The 21,718-nt window shown below is 42.3% G+C and overlaps 1 protein-coding gene and 2 long non-coding RNA genes across 9 annotated transcripts; 1 reads left to right on the plus strand and 2 right to left on the minus strand.

Annotated features, from left to right (window-relative positions):
- The first annotated feature begins 235 nt into the window (after positions 1-235).
- LOC135352306 (uncharacterized) lies at positions 236-19,869 on the plus strand. Of its 5 annotated transcripts, none has more exons than XM_064551466.1 (6): positions 236-380; positions 503-1,658; positions 1,805-1,899; positions 1,945-2,012; positions 2,244-2,318; positions 18,861-19,860. In XM_064551466.1, exons 2-6 carry the CDS (start codon positions 514-516, stop codon positions 19,797-19,799), a joined length of 2,322 nt encoding a protein of 773 aa, XP_064407536.1. In that variant the 5' UTR covers positions 236-380; positions 503-513; the 3' UTR covers positions 19,800-19,860. The 5 variants fall into 5 exon arrangements, with proteins under 5 accessions (XP_064407536.1, XP_064407537.1, XP_064407535.1 ...); XM_064551467.1 differs by lacking the exon at positions 18,861-19,860 and adding an exon at positions 2,524-3,563; XM_064551465.1 differs by lacking the exons at positions 236-380; positions 503-1,658; positions 1,805-1,899; positions 1,945-2,012; positions 2,244-2,318 and adding exons at positions 8,682-8,803; positions 8,945-9,274; positions 9,396-10,202; positions 10,323-10,678; positions 10,902-10,967 and having other exon boundaries at positions 18,861-19,867.
- On the minus strand, positions 3,552-7,041 carry LOC135352356 (uncharacterized). The gene is made up of 5 exons (XR_010399760.1): positions 6,012-7,041; positions 5,486-5,591; positions 4,574-5,179; positions 4,116-4,299; positions 3,552-3,959 (listed from the first exon to the last, which is right to left on the minus strand). It is a non-coding gene; the product is annotated as an uncharacterized LOC135352356 (long non-coding RNA).
- Positions 12,202-15,827, minus strand: LOC135352346 (uncharacterized). Of its 3 annotated transcripts, none has more exons than XR_010399746.1 (5): positions 14,685-15,608; positions 14,163-14,271; positions 13,239-13,852; positions 12,769-12,952; positions 12,203-12,612 (listed from the first exon to the last, which is right to left on the minus strand). It is a non-coding gene; the product is annotated as an uncharacterized LOC135352346 (long non-coding RNA). The 3 variants fall into 3 exon arrangements; XR_010399745.1 differs by adding an exon at positions 15,785-15,827 and having other exon boundaries at positions 12,207-12,612; positions 14,163-15,476; XR_010399744.1 differs by having other exon boundaries at positions 12,202-12,612; positions 14,163-15,610.
- Positions 19,870-21,718: the final 1,849 nt, after the last annotated feature.

Raw genomic sequence — 21,718 nt, forward strand, 5'->3', positions numbered from 1 at the left:
TCACTCACTCATCATCCTGAGTTTGTCATCAGACTTGCATCTTTACGAGCAGCTTCGTCATGTAGGATCATCTGATTGGTCTGGAACTTGCCATTCCCACCTCCTCAGCAATGGTCTCTCTCCATGGTCCTGGCTATGTCACTGTGGCCCACAATAGGATCTAGGACTGGACAAAGCCTCCAGGCAATAGATTTCTGCCATGCTGCTTCAAAACGTGATTTGCTGATTCAACATTGTTATTGCAGAAAAGGGGGCGTATCTCGTTAGAAATGTGGGCAGATAATACAGCACTGAGGGAGATTATCAGGGTCCTTCACCAGTTCACTTCCTATCTAATCCTAGAGCTAGCTAGGGCCTCTAAGGAGTGAGTAGCCACCAAGGTGAGTGCGTGATTCATATCTCATTCTATAGCCCATCTCAAAGTCTCAGTTTGAATAATATAATAAGCTAAAATTGATGTGCACCATATGCCATTGTATGAAATGCCCTGGTCCACTCACAGGCTAACTGTCAATGGCCACTCAAGCAACCCCCGATCATTCTCCTGAGTATTTGTCCATCCAAGAGAACTTTGAAGCATTGGTGTCCACATTCAAAGCTCAACCTGCTGCATACGCTGATAGCCTCTTCTCCAATGGCTACATACCAGATGAAGTTCTCGAGTACTCTAGACTGAATGGAGTTATGGACTCGGATAAATCTCGAAAGATTCTGGATACTATCATCCATCGAATTAAGCTCAATCCCAGTGTATTCCACGGCTTTATCGCTGCCATCGCTGGCCCTTCTACTGACGATGTTGTCAAGAAACTACATGATAGTTACGAGCGTCACAAGACTGCGACCAGCCGTGTTGAACAGCCGCAACTCTCTCCACCCCCACACCAGCAACCTCCACCAGAGGCTCCGACGTCCTTCAGCTTCCCACACCTCGACACCTCTAGCCTTAATGAGGATGATAGAATTGAATTGGAGGATCGGCTCATACGTGATACAAGGAAAATGATTATTAGGTTCACTGCTTTTACTCTAATTATACAAAGATCATTTGAAAACCAACGGATCCCTTTGGATCAGATTAAAGATTCCGTTCTCAGCCTCGAATCTTTCAACGACGGGATTGGAATTAAAGTCCTAGATGCAGAAGATAGGCAAGAGATCAAAAATGCCAAAAATTTGGCCCAAGTCTTCATGACTCTACGTGCTTACATCTCTTTTTTCAACTATGAGATAGTGGAGTACCTCATCGAGCTGCTGGGATCACCAGACGACCAAACACAACTGCGTGAGTATTGCTCTGCACTTGATCAGTTCTGCCAGCGAAATGTGTTTGAAGTTCCGGCCGAAGCTTTCTCTTCAAAATCTCGTATCAAAACGGCTAAAGTGTTTGTTATCAAGTGCACTGAGCGAATAGCCACACTGGAGTATGTGAAAAGGCTGACTCCGAGAATTGCTGAAGCACTTGGTCTACAAAGAGCAGCGCTACAACTCTGTTCAATCAAACAAGGCTGCTTGGAGCTCCACTTTCTCGTCACTGTAGCTGTTGCCAAGCGTATCTACCCAGTGTCCCCTACTGTACAGGCAGCTCTCAGTGCGATGGGGGTCAAAGTTCTCACCTGTGGAAGTACGGATGAGGTGGAGACATTTCTGCTGGTACAGTAAGTTCTTGAAAAGGTACTATATACCCGTACTCTGCATAATTATACCATAACTTAATTAACAAGCATGGGCCCTATAATTTAGTTACATGAATATAATATTCGTATTATTATAATAATTACAAGTATGTACATGTCACGTACAGGGATCTGAGCAAACTCAAACTAAAAGGTGTTGAGGAGATGTCTAAAGACACAAGGACGAGCATGACAACCTTCACTCAAATGAAGGACACTAAAGGTATGAGTGTTTGGCCAACTTGATATCCTATAATCTTTCTTTTAGATACAAGAGGCTCGGACACAGTGGAGGCAACAAAGAGGGAGTCAAAGGACACTCAACCAGTCAAGAAGGTGCGTACATGTAGTGTGATAATGAGATTCCCACAGCAACAATAGTATTGTACCTTAACATGCATGGATGCTGTCTCATGTGTTAAGCCGTAACTACACATCTGTTTGAGTGTGCCTATAATTATGTACTTCATTTAGCGCAAATTGTTGATTGTTCTCGTTCTGTTGTAGAATTTCCACAATGATATTCACGTCTGTGTTTTAGATTTCCACCAACGTTCCCCTGTACAGGCTCACTGTGAGCAGATTGAGCACAAAGATGCTGAGCTGGTCAGGAGAGACGCCATCATTCAACAGCAGAGACAGGTGAGACAAAATGCACCATTATATTATTGCAGAGCTATAGTAGAAGCTTTGATCTCTTATAATCGTACTGTACATTCTATTAGACTAGTGGGCGTGGCCTCTTAAGCTAATTAGAGAAAGTGATTTAGTGTGCATGCAATTATTGCTACAAGTAACACTCGCTTGTTAGTAGACACTATCCTAATTACACTCATTCATTATTCAGGGTCCCCCTCCCAGAGAGTTGAGACCTCCACTCACTCTGAAATGGAGAAGAGGAAAAGACATGCCAATCAAGATAGGTGACTCGGTACAGAGTGTTGTTATCGGTGACACGGTGTATGTTGGTGGAGGTAATGCAGGCAATAATCGTGACATGTGTACAGTGATGAAGCTCGAGCAAGATCAATGGACCAAACTACCAGAGTACACTGCCTGGTACTTCGCTATGACATCACTCGCTAATCGACTAGTGCTGGTGGGAGGATATGATCCAAGAAACAAAAAACGCACCAATCAACTTGCAGTGTTTGAGTCAGGGGAATGGACTCACCCGTACCCACCAATGAACATTGCTCGTGATTTCTCAACAGCTGTCTCCTTCAACAACCACATCATTGTAGCTGGTGGGCATGATGATAAAAGACGTACCTCCTCTGTGGAGGTGTTGGACGTGGCATCAAGAAGATGGTACATTGCTCAGTCACTACCTAACCCACGATCACATCTGAAATCTACTCTCATAGGAAACACCCTCTACCTAATGGGAGGGTGGGATCACACTCGGAGTGCAACCAAGACAGTGTACCACGTCGACCTCACTGAACTCGTTGCAAAGGCCCATTCGAACCTGGACACACCCACTCTCTGGCAGACCTTACAGGAAGCACCACTCGAGTTGTCAGCTCCTCTCAGTATTGGGAGGTCACTATTAGCCGTTGGTGGACGAGACGACAGAGCCAACCCAAGTTCATCGATCCACCTCTACCAGCCTGACACAAGGAGGTGGGTGAAAGTGGGAGACCTGCCTACTGCACGATACTTCTGCACATGCTCAGTACTTCCTAGTGGAGAGGTCATTGTAGCCGGAGGACAGACAAGTGCATATCTGCTTACTTTTAGTCCAACTGTTGGTTTCTTCACTATAAGTGCTAATTAGTTATTTTGTTAATTGTTTCTCTTTAATTGTGCGATGAGTTTATAACGATATTGATATTCTTTTTATTATGTTGAGACAATTAAGTTGCAACAGAATTTTATCGCATAATTATAGTTATTATGATGACATGAAGTGGTACATACATAATTACATTGCCAGAAAATAGTACAAAAACAGACAAAATAATATTTAACAGCCTCATAACAAGTTCAGGTCCTTGGTTGGGGTCTTGTCCGAGGGTAGGGTGGACGCCTTCTCCCAGAATACAAAGTCTATCTCCTCTTCCGAGTCAGACAGTGAGGGGTGGGGCTCGGGAACTGAGGGGTTAAAGAGTCACATGATCATAGTCACACTGAGTGGCCAGTTTACGTGAGGCCCCTCTCTTTCTTAGCAGCATAGTAGGCTTATCTTTTCTGGCCCCCAGTTATCCTAATGGAACTGAGGGGTTAAAGAGTCACACGGTCATAGTCACACTGAGTGGCCTTCTTAGCAGCATAGTACGCCTAAAGGTGTGTGTGTGTGTGTGTGGGGGGGGGGGGGTCGTACATGATTGTACATTGCACACCTCAAATAGGACACACTATAGCTGACCTTGAATGACTTTAAGGGACTCTACAAAGTATGACACAAATGCATTTTCCAGCTAATGTACTCTGTACCTCTACCTCCATTCTCAGTGCCTCTTCTTGTCTCCTCAACACTTGGCCGGGCTGAAAAATGGCTGCATAACTGGGGGCCGGAAAAGATGAGGGGCGGAAAAATCAAACAATAGTACAGAAGACAAATCGATCAGTCAATCTACAATTAGAACTAGAGCACTGAAGTGCTACCCTCGGCAGTGTCCTGTAGCCAGGATAAACAACACATGGACACATTCAAACTGGTAGTGTGATGAAGGGTCTGGTACACGTACTGTACAATGTCATGTACAAATATTGTGAGCTAGTGTTCTCAATTGACAGACGTTTCCCTGTACACACCTAAACTGCATACATTGTATACAAGTGCATGTACATACAGACTAGTAAGCATGCTAGGTTCCCATTCTTTGTACTGTACATTCAATAGTACACAGTCAACTCATTGCACTGCATAACTACACATTATACACACGTACCTTGTTCTTGATGAAGGTTCTTCTCAATGCCAGCTAATGGTTAGCTCATGCACAAGCAGTCGATTACCAGGCCAACTTTCGAGGAAGTGCCGCTTGAGAAGGAGGCTAGGCTGCACATAATTATAATGGGCGTGGTTACATATAAATGGGCTTTGCTACAATATTTTTCTCAAAGAGCTCCACACAAATATCATGTATAAAAACTATGTATACATAATAATACTGACAATGTAGCTATAGTAAGTGAAGGAGAGATTACTAAAAAACACACGTTAAAACTAGAACAGTATAAACAGTCCACAATTATAATATACTGTACACTACTGTTGAGAGGATTGGTCCACCGTTTCCATAGACATTGAATCTTGCCCGGGGCTACCAGCACTTGAGTTGCTTGTGAGCACATTCTGAGCCAGAATCAGAGTGTTGAGCAGACTAGCAGCAGCCGCGGCAGAGAGACCACCACCACCACCACCCCCGCCATTGTTGTTGGCTTGTGACAGCATTTATAATATATACTATACATTATTGTTGAGAGGATTGAAATACGAGCTCTTTCAAGTAGTCCACTGTCTTGTCCAGTACCGTTCCCTTGCTGTACACATACTGCAGTCAGGGAAACATGACGTGAGGGTGAGACATGTACGTGGAGATAACAAAAAAACATACTTAGTTGCTGTTAAAAAATAGCAATTATATTTTATGTGTAACTAACTACATGTGTTATATACGATGAACTCTGCTGGATTCTATGCTACTACTAACATAACACTGTGCTCTACACTAATGCATGCTTAAAAAAGCTTAGCAATAATATTAAGAAATTTAGGCTTAAAAAAAACCAAGTAAGTAGTTATTTCGATGGCTTTCAATAGTACTTTAGTACACACACTCACAGACACACACACTCACCCCGACAATGCAACCAGTATAGTTGCGTCTTTCTTCTGACAAGCAGGCACTATCTGAGCCAGTATCTTGATGAGCTCGTTGATCCTGTCCCGACGCCGACGCTCAACTGGGCGTGGGAAGAACAACAACAACTGGTAATTATCGTGTTTAGGGCATGTATACAATGAAGCTGAGCCAATTGGCAAAATGAATGAACCTTGACCTCACACACACACACGTACACCACTGTACAGTATAAAAACCAAGGCATAATTAATAATTAAGAATGCGTTTACAGCATTAGATAGCCTCTACAAAACAAGTTATTAGTTATGCCTCGAGGCGTAGCCGCACGAGAGATACGGTAAAGCTGACTGTGTGTGTCTGTCTGTCTGTCTGTCTGTGTATTCCAGCTATAACTGCTCAATGGTTGCAATGCGACGAAAACTAACAGCTTCTATAGGCTTCTAGCCACGTTCTCTTGGATTATGATTCTTGGATTAGCAAACTAAAGCTTCTTTCTCGAGTTATGGCTAGTTTGACTCACATTGAAGGCTGTTGCAGTCTCTTCAGAATCTTTCATAGCATCATCTGTCCTCACAAACTTTCTATTCAATATATGAGTTAGCCTTGCACTAAAGCGCTAGCTTTTTGTTAGCTACAATACTCAGAAAATATCTGTTAAAACAGCTAGCTAGCAGTAGCCATTTATCTCTTTGGACACACCCTTTAATTATTCCTGTGGATGTAATGCGCATGCGCGCTCATTCCCCACGTGTGATATCCAAGATCCAGATCCTCCTGGCAGAATCATCTTTGTCTTGACGGCCTGGTATTAGCCACAAAACACTACCATATAACAATATAGATAACAATATGCATGTACACAGGTCTTTTCTTCTTAGATATTATATACACTGAACTACAGATCCTGGAAGAATCAATTTTCTTCTTTCTTGAGGTCCTGGTAAGCCACATAATACAATAAATAACAACAATAGATGCATGTAAATAAGTCTTTTCTTCTCAGTGACTTTATATAGATAAGCTAACTTTAATATAAAATTCATTATAGATAACACTCTAATACTTTTGAGCGAAAGCAAAAACATGGCGAGAGGCATTAGCACAGCGCCAGCTTGAACACTAGTTTTAGAAGTGGCAGATTTGATGTTAAAGCTTCGTAACTGTACTTTGTGGGAAATGCTTCTATTTGATTATGACCACGTACGTACATGTACATCTGTTGTACACTCTAACTTTCAGTATTGAATTTGCAGCACCTTCATTGTGTGTAGCCTTCCTCTGAGCTTCCCTGTTGGCCGCCATATCCCCAGACCTGCAAACCAACCACCATAATAACAACACTCCTCACAGTTACCGTATTACTAGAATGTTTACGAGCATAATTATGCGAATTTTTAAACAATAAAATTGCAAAACCTAATTTTGGGTAAATACACACGATCCTTGCCAGAACGCAATAGTTAGATCGCAAAGGGTTGCCGATTTGGCTGATTCGCAAAGGTTTTTCACCAACAGCAAAATATTCTAGTAATACGGTATGTAGCAAGAATGATGCTTTCCCTAACATACTGTCATACATGTTATGCAGAGGTAGGCAATCACATGAACTGTGTACTCACAACTGCATTTGAACGATGGGGTCGGCCGTGTGATAATCCATAGTTGATATCCCGCTCATCTTGGGTGCTATAGGTCGACCCATTGCATGCAGTATCTCAGCACTACTGGATGGTGGGATCATCACATACAGAGGACCTCAACACACACAACAACATAGTAAAAACTGACTATTTTTCAACACCACTTCCAAGAAACCTTATTTTATAATTATTTTATATCAAACATTAGCAATAATACTCATGGTTCTACATGTAATTAGTATGTACAAGCACTTGGATAACTTATCGAGGCCTATATATAACTTTTGGATTTGCCCCAAAAAATGTATCGTCACACTGATAAAATTGGCCTCCATTACTCACCATTTTGGCCAGACTCTGAACCAGATGAGGTGCTCCTAGTGATGAGGAACTGAGATGAGGGGGTGGTCTGTCCACCTTGCTGCATCTGGATGAGGGCGTGGCCTATAGCGTTGAGGGTGGAGCCATCCTCAGAGGTCATGTCAGAGGGCAAACCATCATCGCTAGTTAGCGTGTGGACCTCCTGTGTGAGTGGGCGGGAACAACAAGCGTGTGTGTGTGTGTGTGTGTGTTCGTTATTTGGGAGGTAGTTACCATCATGCAAATTCTAACCATGTAATACGAAAGCGAAAATAATACGAAAACGAAACGTCCTAGGATACCTTTAAAAAACCGTTTAAAGTGCTAGTTTTTATATGTTACTTGGTGTGAATTGTGTGTGTGTGTGTTACCTGGGTATCATGCACAAGGCCAAAGTTAGGGCCCAAGTCACTGGCCTGTAGCTGCTCCACACTCTCCCCATCATCACTATGACTTATCTCTATCTCAAACTGTGAACTGGGTACCACCTCTTCAGTAACGATAGTAACCGTCTCCACGTCGGTCGGCTCTGTCCCTACGTGTAGTATCTCTGTATTAAAACAGTTTTTAAGTGTTTGCTTTTATGTTACTTGGTGTGAACTCTGTGTGGGTACATACCTGGGTATCATGCACAAGACCAAAGTTAGGGCCCACATTATAACCAACTACACATTATACACAAGTACCGTACTTGTTCAATTTAAGGCGACCCTCCAAATATGTGACACCCTCGATCTTAGGTAATATTCTGACCTCTAAAAGTAGCGACTGCTGCGTGTGACAATTATTTTTTATGTGGCGTCCTAAATAGAGGTCAAACCACAGCCTCGATTCCAGGCCGCTAGAAACAATATAATTTTAAGCATCCTATAATCGAGGATAGTAGAGTAACCTCCAATTAGATACGACCCTCTAAATATGCGACACCAGGAATTTTTCTAAACCTCCAAAAAGAAATGACCTCTCGCTTTGTAATTTAATATTTATGAATAACTGTACCTTGTTAATGTTCTTGATGAAGGTTCCTCAGTAGTCCCTGTCCATGGACTCATGTCTTCAGCCTCCACCAATACAGACAAATAGTTTGACCACTTGCTCAGAGCTTCAAAACTGACTGCACAATTTCTTCTTCTCTCTAGCTAGCAGTGAAAGACCAGCCACGTGGTTTAGCAATGGTATCGCACGTGACAGCTATTGTTTATTGCAGAGAAAGAGGGCGGGTCTCGTTGTAGCTGAGCTAGCTGTTGTCCTGTATTTCTGTATCGTGCCTGGTATCAAGCTGTGAAGATACTGTAGCTCTGGATTATTATCAGTAAGCGCAGACAGCACTGTTTTATTTTCTGCATATAGATCTACGGTACATGGTTTTGATGATATAATTTGCACACACCAAATATTTAAACATAATTACATGACCTTCATATCATTTCTTATCTTATTCCACACTCTACAGAGAAGATGTCTGACTATCTCACGATAGCAGATCTAAAGAAATTGTACCTTGTCACGTTTAATGCTCGAATTAAGTGGCGAAACATCTTGCTTATTCTTGACGTACCCTCGGATACCATCGATAGTATTGGTACGAAATGGCGAGACAATCCTGATGAATGCTATCGTGAGGGTTTGAAAGAATGGCTGAAAGGTGAAGAGAGACGCTGGGAAGATGTTGTCAAAGCTTTGTCCAGTCCCATTGTGGGCCACGTTGGCATAGCTAATACCATCGAGAAAGATCATCTACAGTCTACTGATGCAAGCAATCCTACTGATGTGAAGTCAGAGGGTAAGCACTAGTTCAGCACAGGAATCATACAGTCATAATGCTTAGTTCGTTAGCTGCTATATATAATATAATATTCACCCCCCCCACCCCCACACACACACACACACACAATGTTCTACAGTTGACCAAAACCGCCAGAAGATCAACAATGATTTGACTGTTTTCTTAAACGAACCTCTCGGTAAAGGTGCATTTGGAGCAGTCTTCAAAGGCAGCTACAGGAGCGAGATTTGTGCGGTCAAACTTCTGATTTACGAGGCTGTAGAAATGCAGACAGGTTTCCCAGCCGGTAAAAGTGAAGAATCCAGCAAAGCATTTGATCGTGAGTGTGAGTATCTCCAGTCACTCCAGCACCCAAACGTTGTTCAGTATTTATCGACAGCTAAGCATCCCAAATCAGGTGGTACAATCCTCGTTGTTGAGCTGATGGATTGCAATCTGAGATCCTATTTCTCCGGCCTTGATGAAGAGTCTATCACTAGCGAATGTGAAATTAGCCTGTCCAAAGACATGGCTTGTGGTCTGGCCTACATTCACAGCAAGCAGATTATCCACCGTGACCTCTGTGGCGATAACGTCTTGCTGAAGCTAACACTGCCAGTGCCTGTTGCAAAGATTTCCGACTTTGGCATGTCACGGCTATATGATCCCTCCAAGCTTAGCCACACCCTCACGGCCGTTGGTCACCGTATGGGGTATCTACCTCTCGAGGCTATTCGATTGGACAAGGAGACTTACGATAATAGCGTGGATGTGTTTTCCCTTGGGGCGATTATGGTACAGATCGTTTGCAAGCTGAAGACAGTCAAATCTGTGGAAGATCGATTAGACCATGTTGCCCAGGTCCCTCACACACACAAGTTGAGGAAGCTTATCGACAGTTGTTTGCAAGAAGACATGAGGAGGAGACCATCTGCCAGGGACATATGTAAGTCAATTAGTGTTGTACATTTTACCGCAAATAATTTGTAAGTCAATTTGTGTGTTGTACGATTCCGAAATTTTATTCGGAAAAAATTCCTTATTGAAGATTTAACTTTTACTTTAGATGCTTCACTGACAAGCCACTCTGACACAGTGGAGGCAACAAAGAGGGAGTCCAAGGACACTCAAGTAAATCAACTTTTACATCAAGTATCTGAGAAAGACACTCATTCACAAGCATCTATCGATCGGCTTCAAGCTGAGCAAGTTTGTGGACTAGAAGAAGTGACCACTCCTAAACAAGAACAGTTTGAAGTTCAACCCAGAGAAATTAATCATCTAGTGAAATCTCTGCAGATACAACCTCGGAAGGACACTCAACCAGATAATAACTTAGCTGCAGATGTTGACCTGACAAGTGGCTCGAACCCAGTGGAGGCAACAAAGAGGGAGTCAAAGGACACTCAACCAGTCAAGAAGGTGCGTACATGTAGTGTGTGAATGAGATTCCCACAGCAACAATAGTATTGTACCTTAACATGCATGGATGCTGTCTCATGTGTTAAGCCGTAACTACACATCCGTTTGAGTGTGCCTATAATTATGTACTTCCTTTAGTGAAGATTGTCTCGTTCTGTTGTAGAATTTCTACAATGATATTCACGTCTGTGTTTTAGATTTCCACCAACGTTCCCCTGTACAGGCTCACAGGGAGCACAAAGATGCTGAGCTGGTCAGGAGAGACGCCATCATTCAACAGCAGAGACAGGTGAGACAAAATGCACCATTATATTATTGCAGAGCTATAGTAGAAGCTTTGATCTCTTATAATCGTACTGTACATTCTATTAGACTGGTGGGTGTGGCCTCTTAAGTTAATTAGAGAAAGTGATTTAGTGTGCATGCAATTATTGCTACAAGTAACACTCGCTTGTTAGTAGACACTATCCTAATTACACTCATTCATTATTCAGGGTCCCCCTCCCAGAGAGTTGAGACCTCCACTCACTCTGAAATGGAGAAAAAGAAAAGACATGCCAATCGAGATGGGCTACTCGGTACAGAGTGTTGTTATCGGTGACGCAGTGTATGTTGGTGGAGGTGATGCAGGCGATGATCGTAATAGCTGTACAGTGATGAAGCTGGAGCAAGATCAATGGACCAAACTACCAGAGTACACTGCCAAGTACTTCGCTATGACATCACTCGCTAATCGACTAGTGCTGGTGGGAGGATTTGATTCAAGAAACAACAAACCCACCAATCAGCTTGCAGTGTTTGAATCAGGGGAATGGCCTCACCCGTACCCACCAATGAACATTGCTCGCCATTTCTCAACAGCTGTCTCCTTCAACAACTACATCATTGTAGCTGGTGGGGATGATGATAAAGGACGTATCTCCTCTGTGGAGGTGTTGGACGTGGCATCAAGAAGATGGTACATTGCTCAGTCACTACCTAACCCACGATCATCACTGAAATCGACTCTCATAGGAAACACCCTCTACCTAATGGGAGGGTGTGATCAAAATGTGACGGCAACCAAGACAGTGCATCACGTCGACCTCAGTGAACTCATTGCAAAGGCCCTTTCCAACCTGGACATACCCACTCTCTGGCAGACCTTACAGGAAGTACCACTCGTGCTCTCAGCTCCTCTCAGTATTGGGAGGTCACTATTAGCCGTTGGTGGACGGGACGACAGATTCAACCCAAGTTCATCAATCCACCTCTACCAGCCTGACACCAGGAGGTGGGTGAAAGTGGGAGACCTGCCTACTGCACGATACTGCTGCACATGCTCAGTGCTTCCTAGTGGAGAGGTCATTGTAGCCGGAGGACGGACAAATTATTATACTAATATACTAATGTTTACTTATATTCAAACTGTTGATTTCTTCTCTATAAGTGCTAATTAGTTATTTTGTTAATTGTTTCTCTTTAATTGTGCGATGAGTTTATAACGATATTGATATTATTTTTATCATGTTGAGAAAATTAAGTTGCAACAGAATTTAATTATAGTTATTATGATGACATGAAGTGGTACATACATAATTACATTGCCAGAAAATAGTACAAAAACAGACAAAATAATATTTAACAGTCTCATAACAAGTTCAGGTCCTTGGTTGGGGTCTTGTCCGAGGGTAGGGTGGACGCCTTCTCCCAGAATACAAAGTCTATCTCCTCTTCCGAGTCAGACAGTGAGGGGTGGGGCTCGGGAACTGAGGGGTTAAAGAGTCACATGATCACAGTCACACTGAGTGGCCAGTTTACGTGAGGCCCCTCTCTTTCTTAGCAGCATAGTAGGCTTATCTTTTCCGGCCCCCAGTTATCCTAATGGAACTGAGGGGTTAAAGAGTCACACGGTCATAGTCACACTGAGTGGCCTTCTTAGCAGCATAGTACGCCTAAAGGTGTGTGTGTGTGTGTGTGTGGGGGGGGGGGTCGTACATGATTGTACATTGCACACCTCAAATAGGACACACTATAGCTGACCTTGAATGACTTTAAGGGACTCTACAAAGTATGACACAAATGCATTTTCCAGCTAATGTACTCTGTACCTCTACCTCCATTCTCAGTGCCTCTTCTTGTCTCCTCAACACTTGGCCGGGCTGAAAAATGGCCACATAACTGGGGGGCGGAAAAGATGAGGGGCGGAAAAATCAAACAATAGTACAGAAGACAAATCGATCAGTCAATCTACAATTAGAACTAGAGCACTGAAGTGCTACCCTCGGCAGTGTCCTGTAGCCAGGATAAACAACACATGGATACATTCAAACTGGTAGTGTGATGAAGGGTCTGGTACACGTACTGTACAATGTCATGTACAAATATTGTGAGCTAGTGTTCTCAATTGACACACGTTTCCCTGTACACACCTAAACTGCATACATTGAAGCATACCTTGTATACAAGTGCATGTACATACAGACAAGTAAGCATGCTAGGTTCCCATTCTTTGTACTGTACATTCAATAGTACACAGTCAACTCATTGCACTGCATAACTACACATTATACACAAGTACCTTGTTCTTGATGAAGGTTCTTCTCAATGCCAGCTAATGGTTAGCTCATGCACAAGCAGTCGATTACCAGGCTAACTTTCTAGGAAGTGCGGCTTGAGATGGAGGCTAGGCTGCACATAATTATAATGGGCGTGGTTACATATAAATGGGCTTTGCTACAATATTCTTCTGAAAGAGCTCCACACAAATATCATGTATAAAAACTATGTATACATAATAATACTGACAATGTAGCTATAGTAAGTGAAGGAGAGATTACTAAAAAACACACGTTAAAACTAGAACAGTATAAACAGTCCACAATTATAATACACTGTACACTACTGTTGAGAGGATTGGTCCACCGTTTCCATAGACATTGAATCTTGCCCGGGGCTACCAGCACTTGAGTTGCTTGTGAGCACATTCTGAGCCAGAATCAGAGTGTTGAGCAGACTAGCAGCAGCCGCGGCAGAGAGACCACCACCACTACCACCGCCATTGTTGTTGGTTTGTGACAGCATTTATAATATATACTGTACACTACTGTTGAGAGGATTGAAATACGAGCTCTTTCAAGTAGTCCACTGTCTTGTCCAGTACCGTTCCCTTGCTGTACACATACTGTACACATACTGCAGTCAGGGAAACATGACGTGAGGGTGAGACATGTACGTGGAGATAACAAAAAAACATACTTAGTTGCTGTTAAAAAATAGCAATTATATTTTATGTGTAACTAACTACATGTGTTATATACGATGGCCTCTGCTGGATTCTATGATACTAGTAACTAACATAACACTGTGCTCTACACTAATGCATGCTTAAAAAAGCTTAGCAATAATATTAAGAAATTTAGGCTTAAAAAAAACCAAGTTAGTAGTTATTTCGATGGCTTTCAATAGTACTTTAGTATACACATGAACAGACACACACACTCACCCCGACAATGCAACCAGTATAGTTGCGTCTTTCTTCTGACAAGCAGGCACTATCTGAGCCAGTATCTTGATGAGCTCGTTGATCCTGTCCCGACGCCAACAACGCTCAACTGGGCGTGGGAAGAACAACAACAACTGGTAATTATCGTGTTTAGGGCATGTACAATGAAGCTGAGCCAATTGGCAAAATGAATGAACCTTGACCTCACACACACACACGTACACCACTGTACAGTATAAAAACCAAGGCATAATTAAGGATGCGTTTACAGCATTAGATAGCCTCTACAAAACAAGTTATTAGTTATGCCTCGAGGCGTAGCCGCACGAGAGATACGGTAAAGCTGACTGTGTGTGTGTCTGTCTGTCTGTCTGTGTGGGTATTCCAGCTATAACTGCTCAACGGTTGCAATGCGACGAAAACTAACAGCTTCTATAGGCTTCTAGCCACGTTCTCTTGGATTTTGATTCTTGGATTAGCAAACTAAAGCTTCTTTCTTGAGTTATGGCTAGTTTGACTCACATTGAAGGCTGTTGCAGTCTCTTCAGAATCTTTCATAGCATCATCTGTCCTCACAAACTTTCTATTCAACATATGAGTTAGCCTTGCAGTAAAGCGCTAGCTTTTTGTTAGCTACAATACTCAGAAAATATCTGTTAAAACAGCTAGCTAGCAGTAGCCATTTATCTCTTTGGACACACCCTTTAATTATTCCTGTGTATGTAATGCGCATGCGCGCTCATTCCCCATGTGTGATATCCAAGATCCAGATTCTTCTGGCAAAATCATCTTTGTCTTGAGGGCCTGGTATTAGCCACAAAACACTACCATATAACAATATAGATAACAATATGCATGTACACAGGTCTTTTCTTCTTAGATATTATATACACTGAACTACAGATCCTGGAAGAATCAATTTTCTTCTTTCTTGAGGTCCTGGTAAGCCACATAATACAATAAATAACAACAATAGATGCATGTAAATAAGTCTTTTCTTCTCAGTGACTTTATATAGATAAGCTAACTTTAATATAAAATTCATTATAGATAACACTCTAATACTTTTGAGCGAAAGCAAAAACATGGCGAGAGGCATTAGCACAGCGCCAGCTTGAACACTAGTTTTAGAAGTGGCAGATTTGATGTTAAAGCTTCGTAACTGTACTTTGTGGGAAATGCTTCTATTTGATTATGACCACGTACGTACATGTACATCTGTTGTACACTCTAACTTTCAGTATTGAATTTGCAGCACCTTCATTGTGTGTAGCCTTCCTCTGAGCTTCCCTGTTGGCCGCCATATCCCCAGACCTGCAAACCAACCACCATAATAACAACACTCCTCACAGTTACCGTATTACTAGAATGTTTACGAGCATAATTATGCGAATTTTTAAACAATAAAATTGCAAAACCTAATTTTGGGTAAATACACACGATCCTTGCCGAACGCAATAGTTAGATCGCAAAGGGTTGCCGATTTGGCTGATTCGCAAAGGTTTTTCACCAACAGCAAAATATTCTAGTAATACTGTATGTAGCAAGAATGATGCTTTCCCTAACACATACTGTCATACATGTTATGCAGAGGTAGGCAATCACATGAACTGTGTACTCACAACTGCATTTGAACGATGGGGTCGGCCGTGTGATAATCCATAGTTGATATCCCGCTCATCTTGGGTGCTATAGTCGACCCATTGCATGCAGTATCTCAGCACTACTGGATGGTGGGATCATCACATACAGAGGACCTGAACACACACAACAACATAGTAAAAACTGACTATTTTTCAACACCACTTCCAAGAAACCTTATTTTATAATTATTTTATATCAAACATTAGCAATAATACTCATGGTTCTACATGTAATTAGTATGTACAAGCACTTGGATAACTTATCGAAGCCAATAACTTTTGGATTTACCTCAAAAAATGTATCGTCACACTGATAAATTTGGCCTCCATTACTCACCATTTTGGCCAGACTCTGAACCAGATGAGGTGCTCCTAGTGATGAGGAACTGAGATGAGGGGGTGGTCTGTCCACCTTGCTGCATCTGGATGAGGGCGTGGCCTATAGCGTTGAGGGTGGAGCCATCCTCAGAGGTCATGTTAGAGGGCAAACCATCATCGCTAGTTAGCGTGTGGACCTCCTGTGTGAGTGGGCGGGAACAACAAGTGTGTGTGTGTGTGTGTTCGTTATTTGGGAGGTAGTTACCATCATGCAAATTCTAACCATGTAATACGAAAGTGAACGAAAACGAAACGTCTTAGGAGACCTTGTTTTTAAGTGCTAGCTTTATATGTTCTTTATATGTTACTTGGAACTGTGTGTGTATGTGTTACCTGGGTATCATGCACAAGGCCAAAGTTAACTACACATTAATATTAACATGTACCTTGTTCTTGATGAAGGTTCCTCAGTAGTCCCTGTCCATGGACTCATGTCTTCAGCCTCCACCAATACAGATAAATAGTTTGACCACATGTTCAGAGCTTCAAAACTGACTGCACAATTTCTTCTCTTCTGTTTCTTTTGAAGCACCACGTGGTTTAGTAATGTATGTGTTATTGCACGTGACAGATTATTGTTTATTCTGCAGAGAAAGAGGGCCTGTCTTGTTAGCTGCTTTTTCTGTATTTCTGTATCATGCTGTGAAGATACTGTACTGTACAGAGCCTCTGGATTATTATCAGTGAGTGCAGACAGCACTGTTTACTGCATGTACATGATTTAGATGGCATGATATAATTTGCACACACTAATTCTGACATAATATATAATTATTATACATTCATCTTATTCCACTCTCTACAGAGAAGATGTCTGACTATCTCACAATAGCAGATCTAGGAAAACTATACATAGCTACGTTTGATGCTCGAATCAAGTGGAGAAACTTCTTGCTGGTTCTTGAGATACCCTCGGATACCATCGACAGCATTGGGAAAGATTGGAGCAACAATCCTGATGACTGCTATCGTGAGGGTTTGAAAGAATGGCTGAAAGGTGGTGAGAGAAGCTGGGAAGATGTTGTCAAAGCTTTGTCAAGTCCCATCGTGGGTGAAGTTCACATAGCCAGGACCATCGAGAAAGATCATCCTAGTGCAAGCAATCCTAAAAGAATAAAATTACAAAGTAGGTACCAATGGCACATTAATATATAATACATGTTAATACGTTATCTTTCATGCACACAATATTCTTTAGTTGACGAAAACCGCCAGAAGATCAACGATGATTTGACTGTTTTCCTAGACGAACTCGGTAGTGGTGCATTTGGAGCAGTCTTCAAAGGCAGCTTCAAGGGCAATCCTTGTGCTATCAAACTTCTACATCAGATTGCTATGGAGATGCAGGCAAGTATTCCAGTCGGTAAAAACGAAGAAGCTAGCGATGCAATTGATCGTGAAAGTGATTTTCTCAAGTCGTTCCAGCACCCAAATGTTGTCCAGTTTTTGTCGACTGCCAAGCACCCCAAATCAGGGAGTACAATCCTTGTTGTTGAGCTGATGGATTGCAATCTGAGATCCTATTTCTCTGGCCTTGATGAAGAGTCCCTCACTAGCAAATGTGAAATTAGCCTCTCTAAAGACATAGCTTGTGGTCTGGCCTACATTCATAGCAAGAAGATTATCCACCGTGACCTCTGTGGCGATAACGTCTTACTGAAACTTACACGACCAGTGCCTGTTGCAAAGATTTCCGACTTTGGCATGTCACGGCTATATGATCCCTCCAAGCTTAGCCACACCCTTACAGCCATTGGTCACCGTATGGGGTATCTACCTCTCGAGGCTATTCGATTGGACAAGGATAATTACGATAATAGCTTGGATGTGTTCTCTCTTGGGGCGATTATGATGCAGATTGTTTGCAAGCTGAAGACAGTCAAATCTGTGGAAGATCGATCATTCCATGTTGCCCAGATACCTCACACACACAGGTTGAGGAAGCTTATCGACAGTTGTTTACAAGAAGACATGAGGAGGAGACCATCTGCCAGGGACATCTGTGAGTCAAATATAAGTATGTGTTTTACGTTTCCACTAACCCCTAACTCTAACACAAAAATCATTTTATTTTGGTATTGATTTTTTTTACTTTTTAGATGCTGACCTGACAACAGGCTCGGACCCAGTGGAGGCAACAAAGAGGGAGTTCAAGAACACTCAACCAGTCAATATGGTGCGTACATGTAGTGTGATAATGAGATTCCCACAGCAACAATAGTATTGTACCTTAACATGCATGGATGCTGTCTCATGTGTTAAGCCGTAACTACACATCCGTTTGAGTGTGCCTATAATTATGTACTTCCTTTAGCGTAAATTGTTGTTTGTTCTCGTTCTATTTTCATTAATGATATTCACATCTGTGAAAGATTCCACCAACGTTCCCCTGTACAGACACACAGTGAACAGATTGAGCACAAAGATGCTGAGCTGGTCAGGAGAGACGCCATCATTCAACAGCAGAGACAGGTGAGACAAAATGCACCATTATATTATTTCAGAGCTATAGTAGAAGCTTTGATCTCTTATAATCGTACTGTACATTCTATTAGACTGGTGGGCGTGGCCTCTTAAGCTAATTAGAGAAAGTGATTTAGTGTGCATGCAATTATTGCTACAAGTAACACTCGCTTGTTAGTAGACACTATCCTAATTACACTCATTCATTATTCAGGGTCCCCCTCCCAGAGAGTTGAGACCTCCACTCACTCTGAAATGGAGAAGAGGAAAAGATATGCCAATCAAGATGGGTCGCTCGGTACAGAGTGTTGTTATCGGTGACACGGTGTATGTTGGTGGAGGGCTTGCAGACAATGGTCGTGATGAGTGTACAGTGATGAAGCTCGATCAAGATCAATGGACCGAACTACCAGAGTACACTGCCGAGTGTTTCGCTATGACGTCACTTGCTAATCGACTAGTGCTGATGGGAGGATATGATCCAATAGACATCAAACCAACCAATCAACTTGCAGTGTTTGAGTCAGAGGAATGGACTCACCCGTACCCACCAATGAACATTGCTCGCCATTCCTCAACAGCTGTCTCCTTTAACAACTACATCATTGTAGCTGGTGGGCATGATGATAAAGTACGTGTCCTCTCCTCTGTGGAGGTGTTGGACGTGGCATCAAGAAGATGGTACATTGCTCAGTCACTACCTAACCCACTATCAGAACTGAAATCGACTCTCATAGGAAACACCCTCTACCTAATGGGAGGGTTCGATCACACTCTGAGTGCAACCAAGACAGTGCACCACGTCGACCTCAATGAACTCATTGCAAAAGCCCTTTCCAACCTGGACACACCCACTCTCTGGCAGACCTTACAGGAAGCACCACTCGAGTTGTCAGCTCCTCTCAGTATTGGGAGGTCACTATTAGCCGTTGGTGGACGGGACGACAGAGACTACCTAAATTCATCGATCCACCTCTACCAGCCTGACACCAGGAGGTGGGTGAAAGTGGGAGACCTGCCTACTGCACGATACTTCTGCACATGCTCAGTACTTCCTAGTGGAGAGGTCATTGTAGCCGGAGGACAGACAAAACTGTTTATAATTACTGATTATATTCCAACTGTTGATTTCTTCTCTATAAGTGCTAATTAGTTATTTTGTTAATTGTTTCTCTTTAATTGTGCGATGAGTTTATAACGATATTGATATTCTTTTTATTATGTTGAGACAATTAAGGTTGCAACAGAATTTTATCGCATATAATTATAGTTATTATGATGACATGAAGTGGTACATACATAATTACATTGCCAGAAAATAGTACAAAAACAGACAAAATAATATTTAACAGTCTCATAACAAGTTCAGGTCCTTGGTTGGGGTCTTGTCCGAGGGTAGGGTGGACGCCTTCTCCCAGAATACAAAGTCTATCTCCTCTTCCGAGTCAGACAGTGAGGGGTGGGGCTCGGGAACTGAGGGGTTAAAGAGTCACATGATCATAGTCACACTGAGTGGCCAGTTTACGTGAGGCCCCTCTCTTTCTTAGCAGCATAGTAGGCTTATCTTACAATAGTACAGAAGACAAATCGATCAGTCAATCTACAATTAGAACTAGAGCACTGAAGTGCTACCGTCGGCAGTGTCCTGTAGCCAGGATAAACAACACATGGACACATTCAAACTGGTAGTGTGATGAAGGGTCTGGTACACGTACTGTACAATGTCATGTACAAATATTGTGAGCTAGTGTTCTCAATTGACACACGTTTCCCTGTACACACCTAAACTGCATACATTGAAGCATACCTTGTATACAAGTGCATGTACATACAGACTAGTAAGCATGCTAGGTTCCCATTCTTTGTACTGTACATTCAATAGTACACAGTCAACTCATTGCACTGCATATACTACACATTATACACACGTACCTTGTTCTTGATGAAGGTTCTTCTCAATGCCAGCTAATGGTTAGCTCATGCACAAGCAGTCGATTACCAGGCCAACTTTCGAGGAAGTGCGGCTTGAGATGGAGGCTACGCTGCACATAATTATAATGGGCGTGGTTACATATAAATGGGCTTTGCTACAATATTTTTCTCAAAGAGCTCCACACAAATATCATGTATAAAAACTATGTATACATAATAATACTGACAATGTAGCTATAGTAAGTGAAGGAGAGATTACTAAAAAACACACGTTAAAACTAGAACAGTATAAACAGTCCACAATTATAATATACTGTACACTACTGTTGAGAGGATTGGTCCACCGTTTCCATAGACATTGAATCTTGCCCGGGGCTACCAGCACTTGAGTTGCTTGTGAGCACATTCTGAGCCAGAATCAGAGTGTTGAGCAGACTAGCACCAGCCGCGGCAGAGAGACCACCACCACCACCACCGCCATTGTTGTTGGCTTGTGACAGCATGGAGGATTTCGGTACAGGAGTGGACGGAGAAGTGGTCGTGCTCGCAATGGAGGATAGAGTTTGTACGAGTGAGCTTAAGAGTGGTGTGTTTGGATTAGAGGCTCCAGTCGGCAGCGATGATTGTAAGAGGGGAGAGAATTGTGACGAAGCTGACAAGTGCATAGGTTGTGCTTGCGAAGGTGCCAGACTGTCTTGTCCAGTACCGTTCCCTTGCTGTACACATACTGCAGTCAGGGAAACATGACGTGAGGGTGAGACATGAACGTGGAGATAACAAAAAAACATGCTTAGCTATTAAAAAATAGCATAAATTATTAATTTTATGTGCAACTAACTACATGTGTTATATACGATGGCCTCTGCTGGATTCTATGATACTAGTAACTAACATAACACTGTGCTCTACACTAATGCATGCTTAGCAATAATATTAGGAAATTTAGGCTTAAAAAAAACCAAGTTAGTAGATATTTCGATGGCTTTCAATAGTACTTTAGTACACACATGAACAGACACACACACTAAGACGTTTACAGCATGGATGGATAGCCTCCACACAAATATGTTATTAGTTTTAGAAGTGGCAGATTTGATATTAAAGCTTCGTTAACTGTATTTTGTGGGAAATGCTTCTATT

The sequence above is a fragment of the Halichondria panicea genome, chromosome 1 (assembly GCF_963675165.1).
Source record: "Halichondria panicea chromosome 1, odHalPani1.1, whole genome shotgun sequence".
Lineage (NCBI taxonomy): Eukaryota > Metazoa > Porifera > Demospongiae > Suberitida > Halichondriidae > Halichondria > Halichondria panicea.

Bases quoted from the DNA above. Each gene is read 5' to 3' on its own strand.
- LOC135352306 (XM_064551464.1), top strand. From the start codon at position 8,950: ATGTCTGACTATCTCACGATAGCAGATCTAAAGAAATTGTACCTTGTC. The intron at 10,679-10,901 runs GTGCGTACATGT...TCCCCTGTACAG, and splicing joins ACACTCAACCAGTCAAGAAG to GCTCACAGGGAGCACAAAGA. The intron at 10,968-11,172 runs GTGAGACAAAAT...TTCATTATTCAG, and splicing joins TCATTCAACAGCAGAGACAG to GGTCCCCCTCCCAGAGAGTT.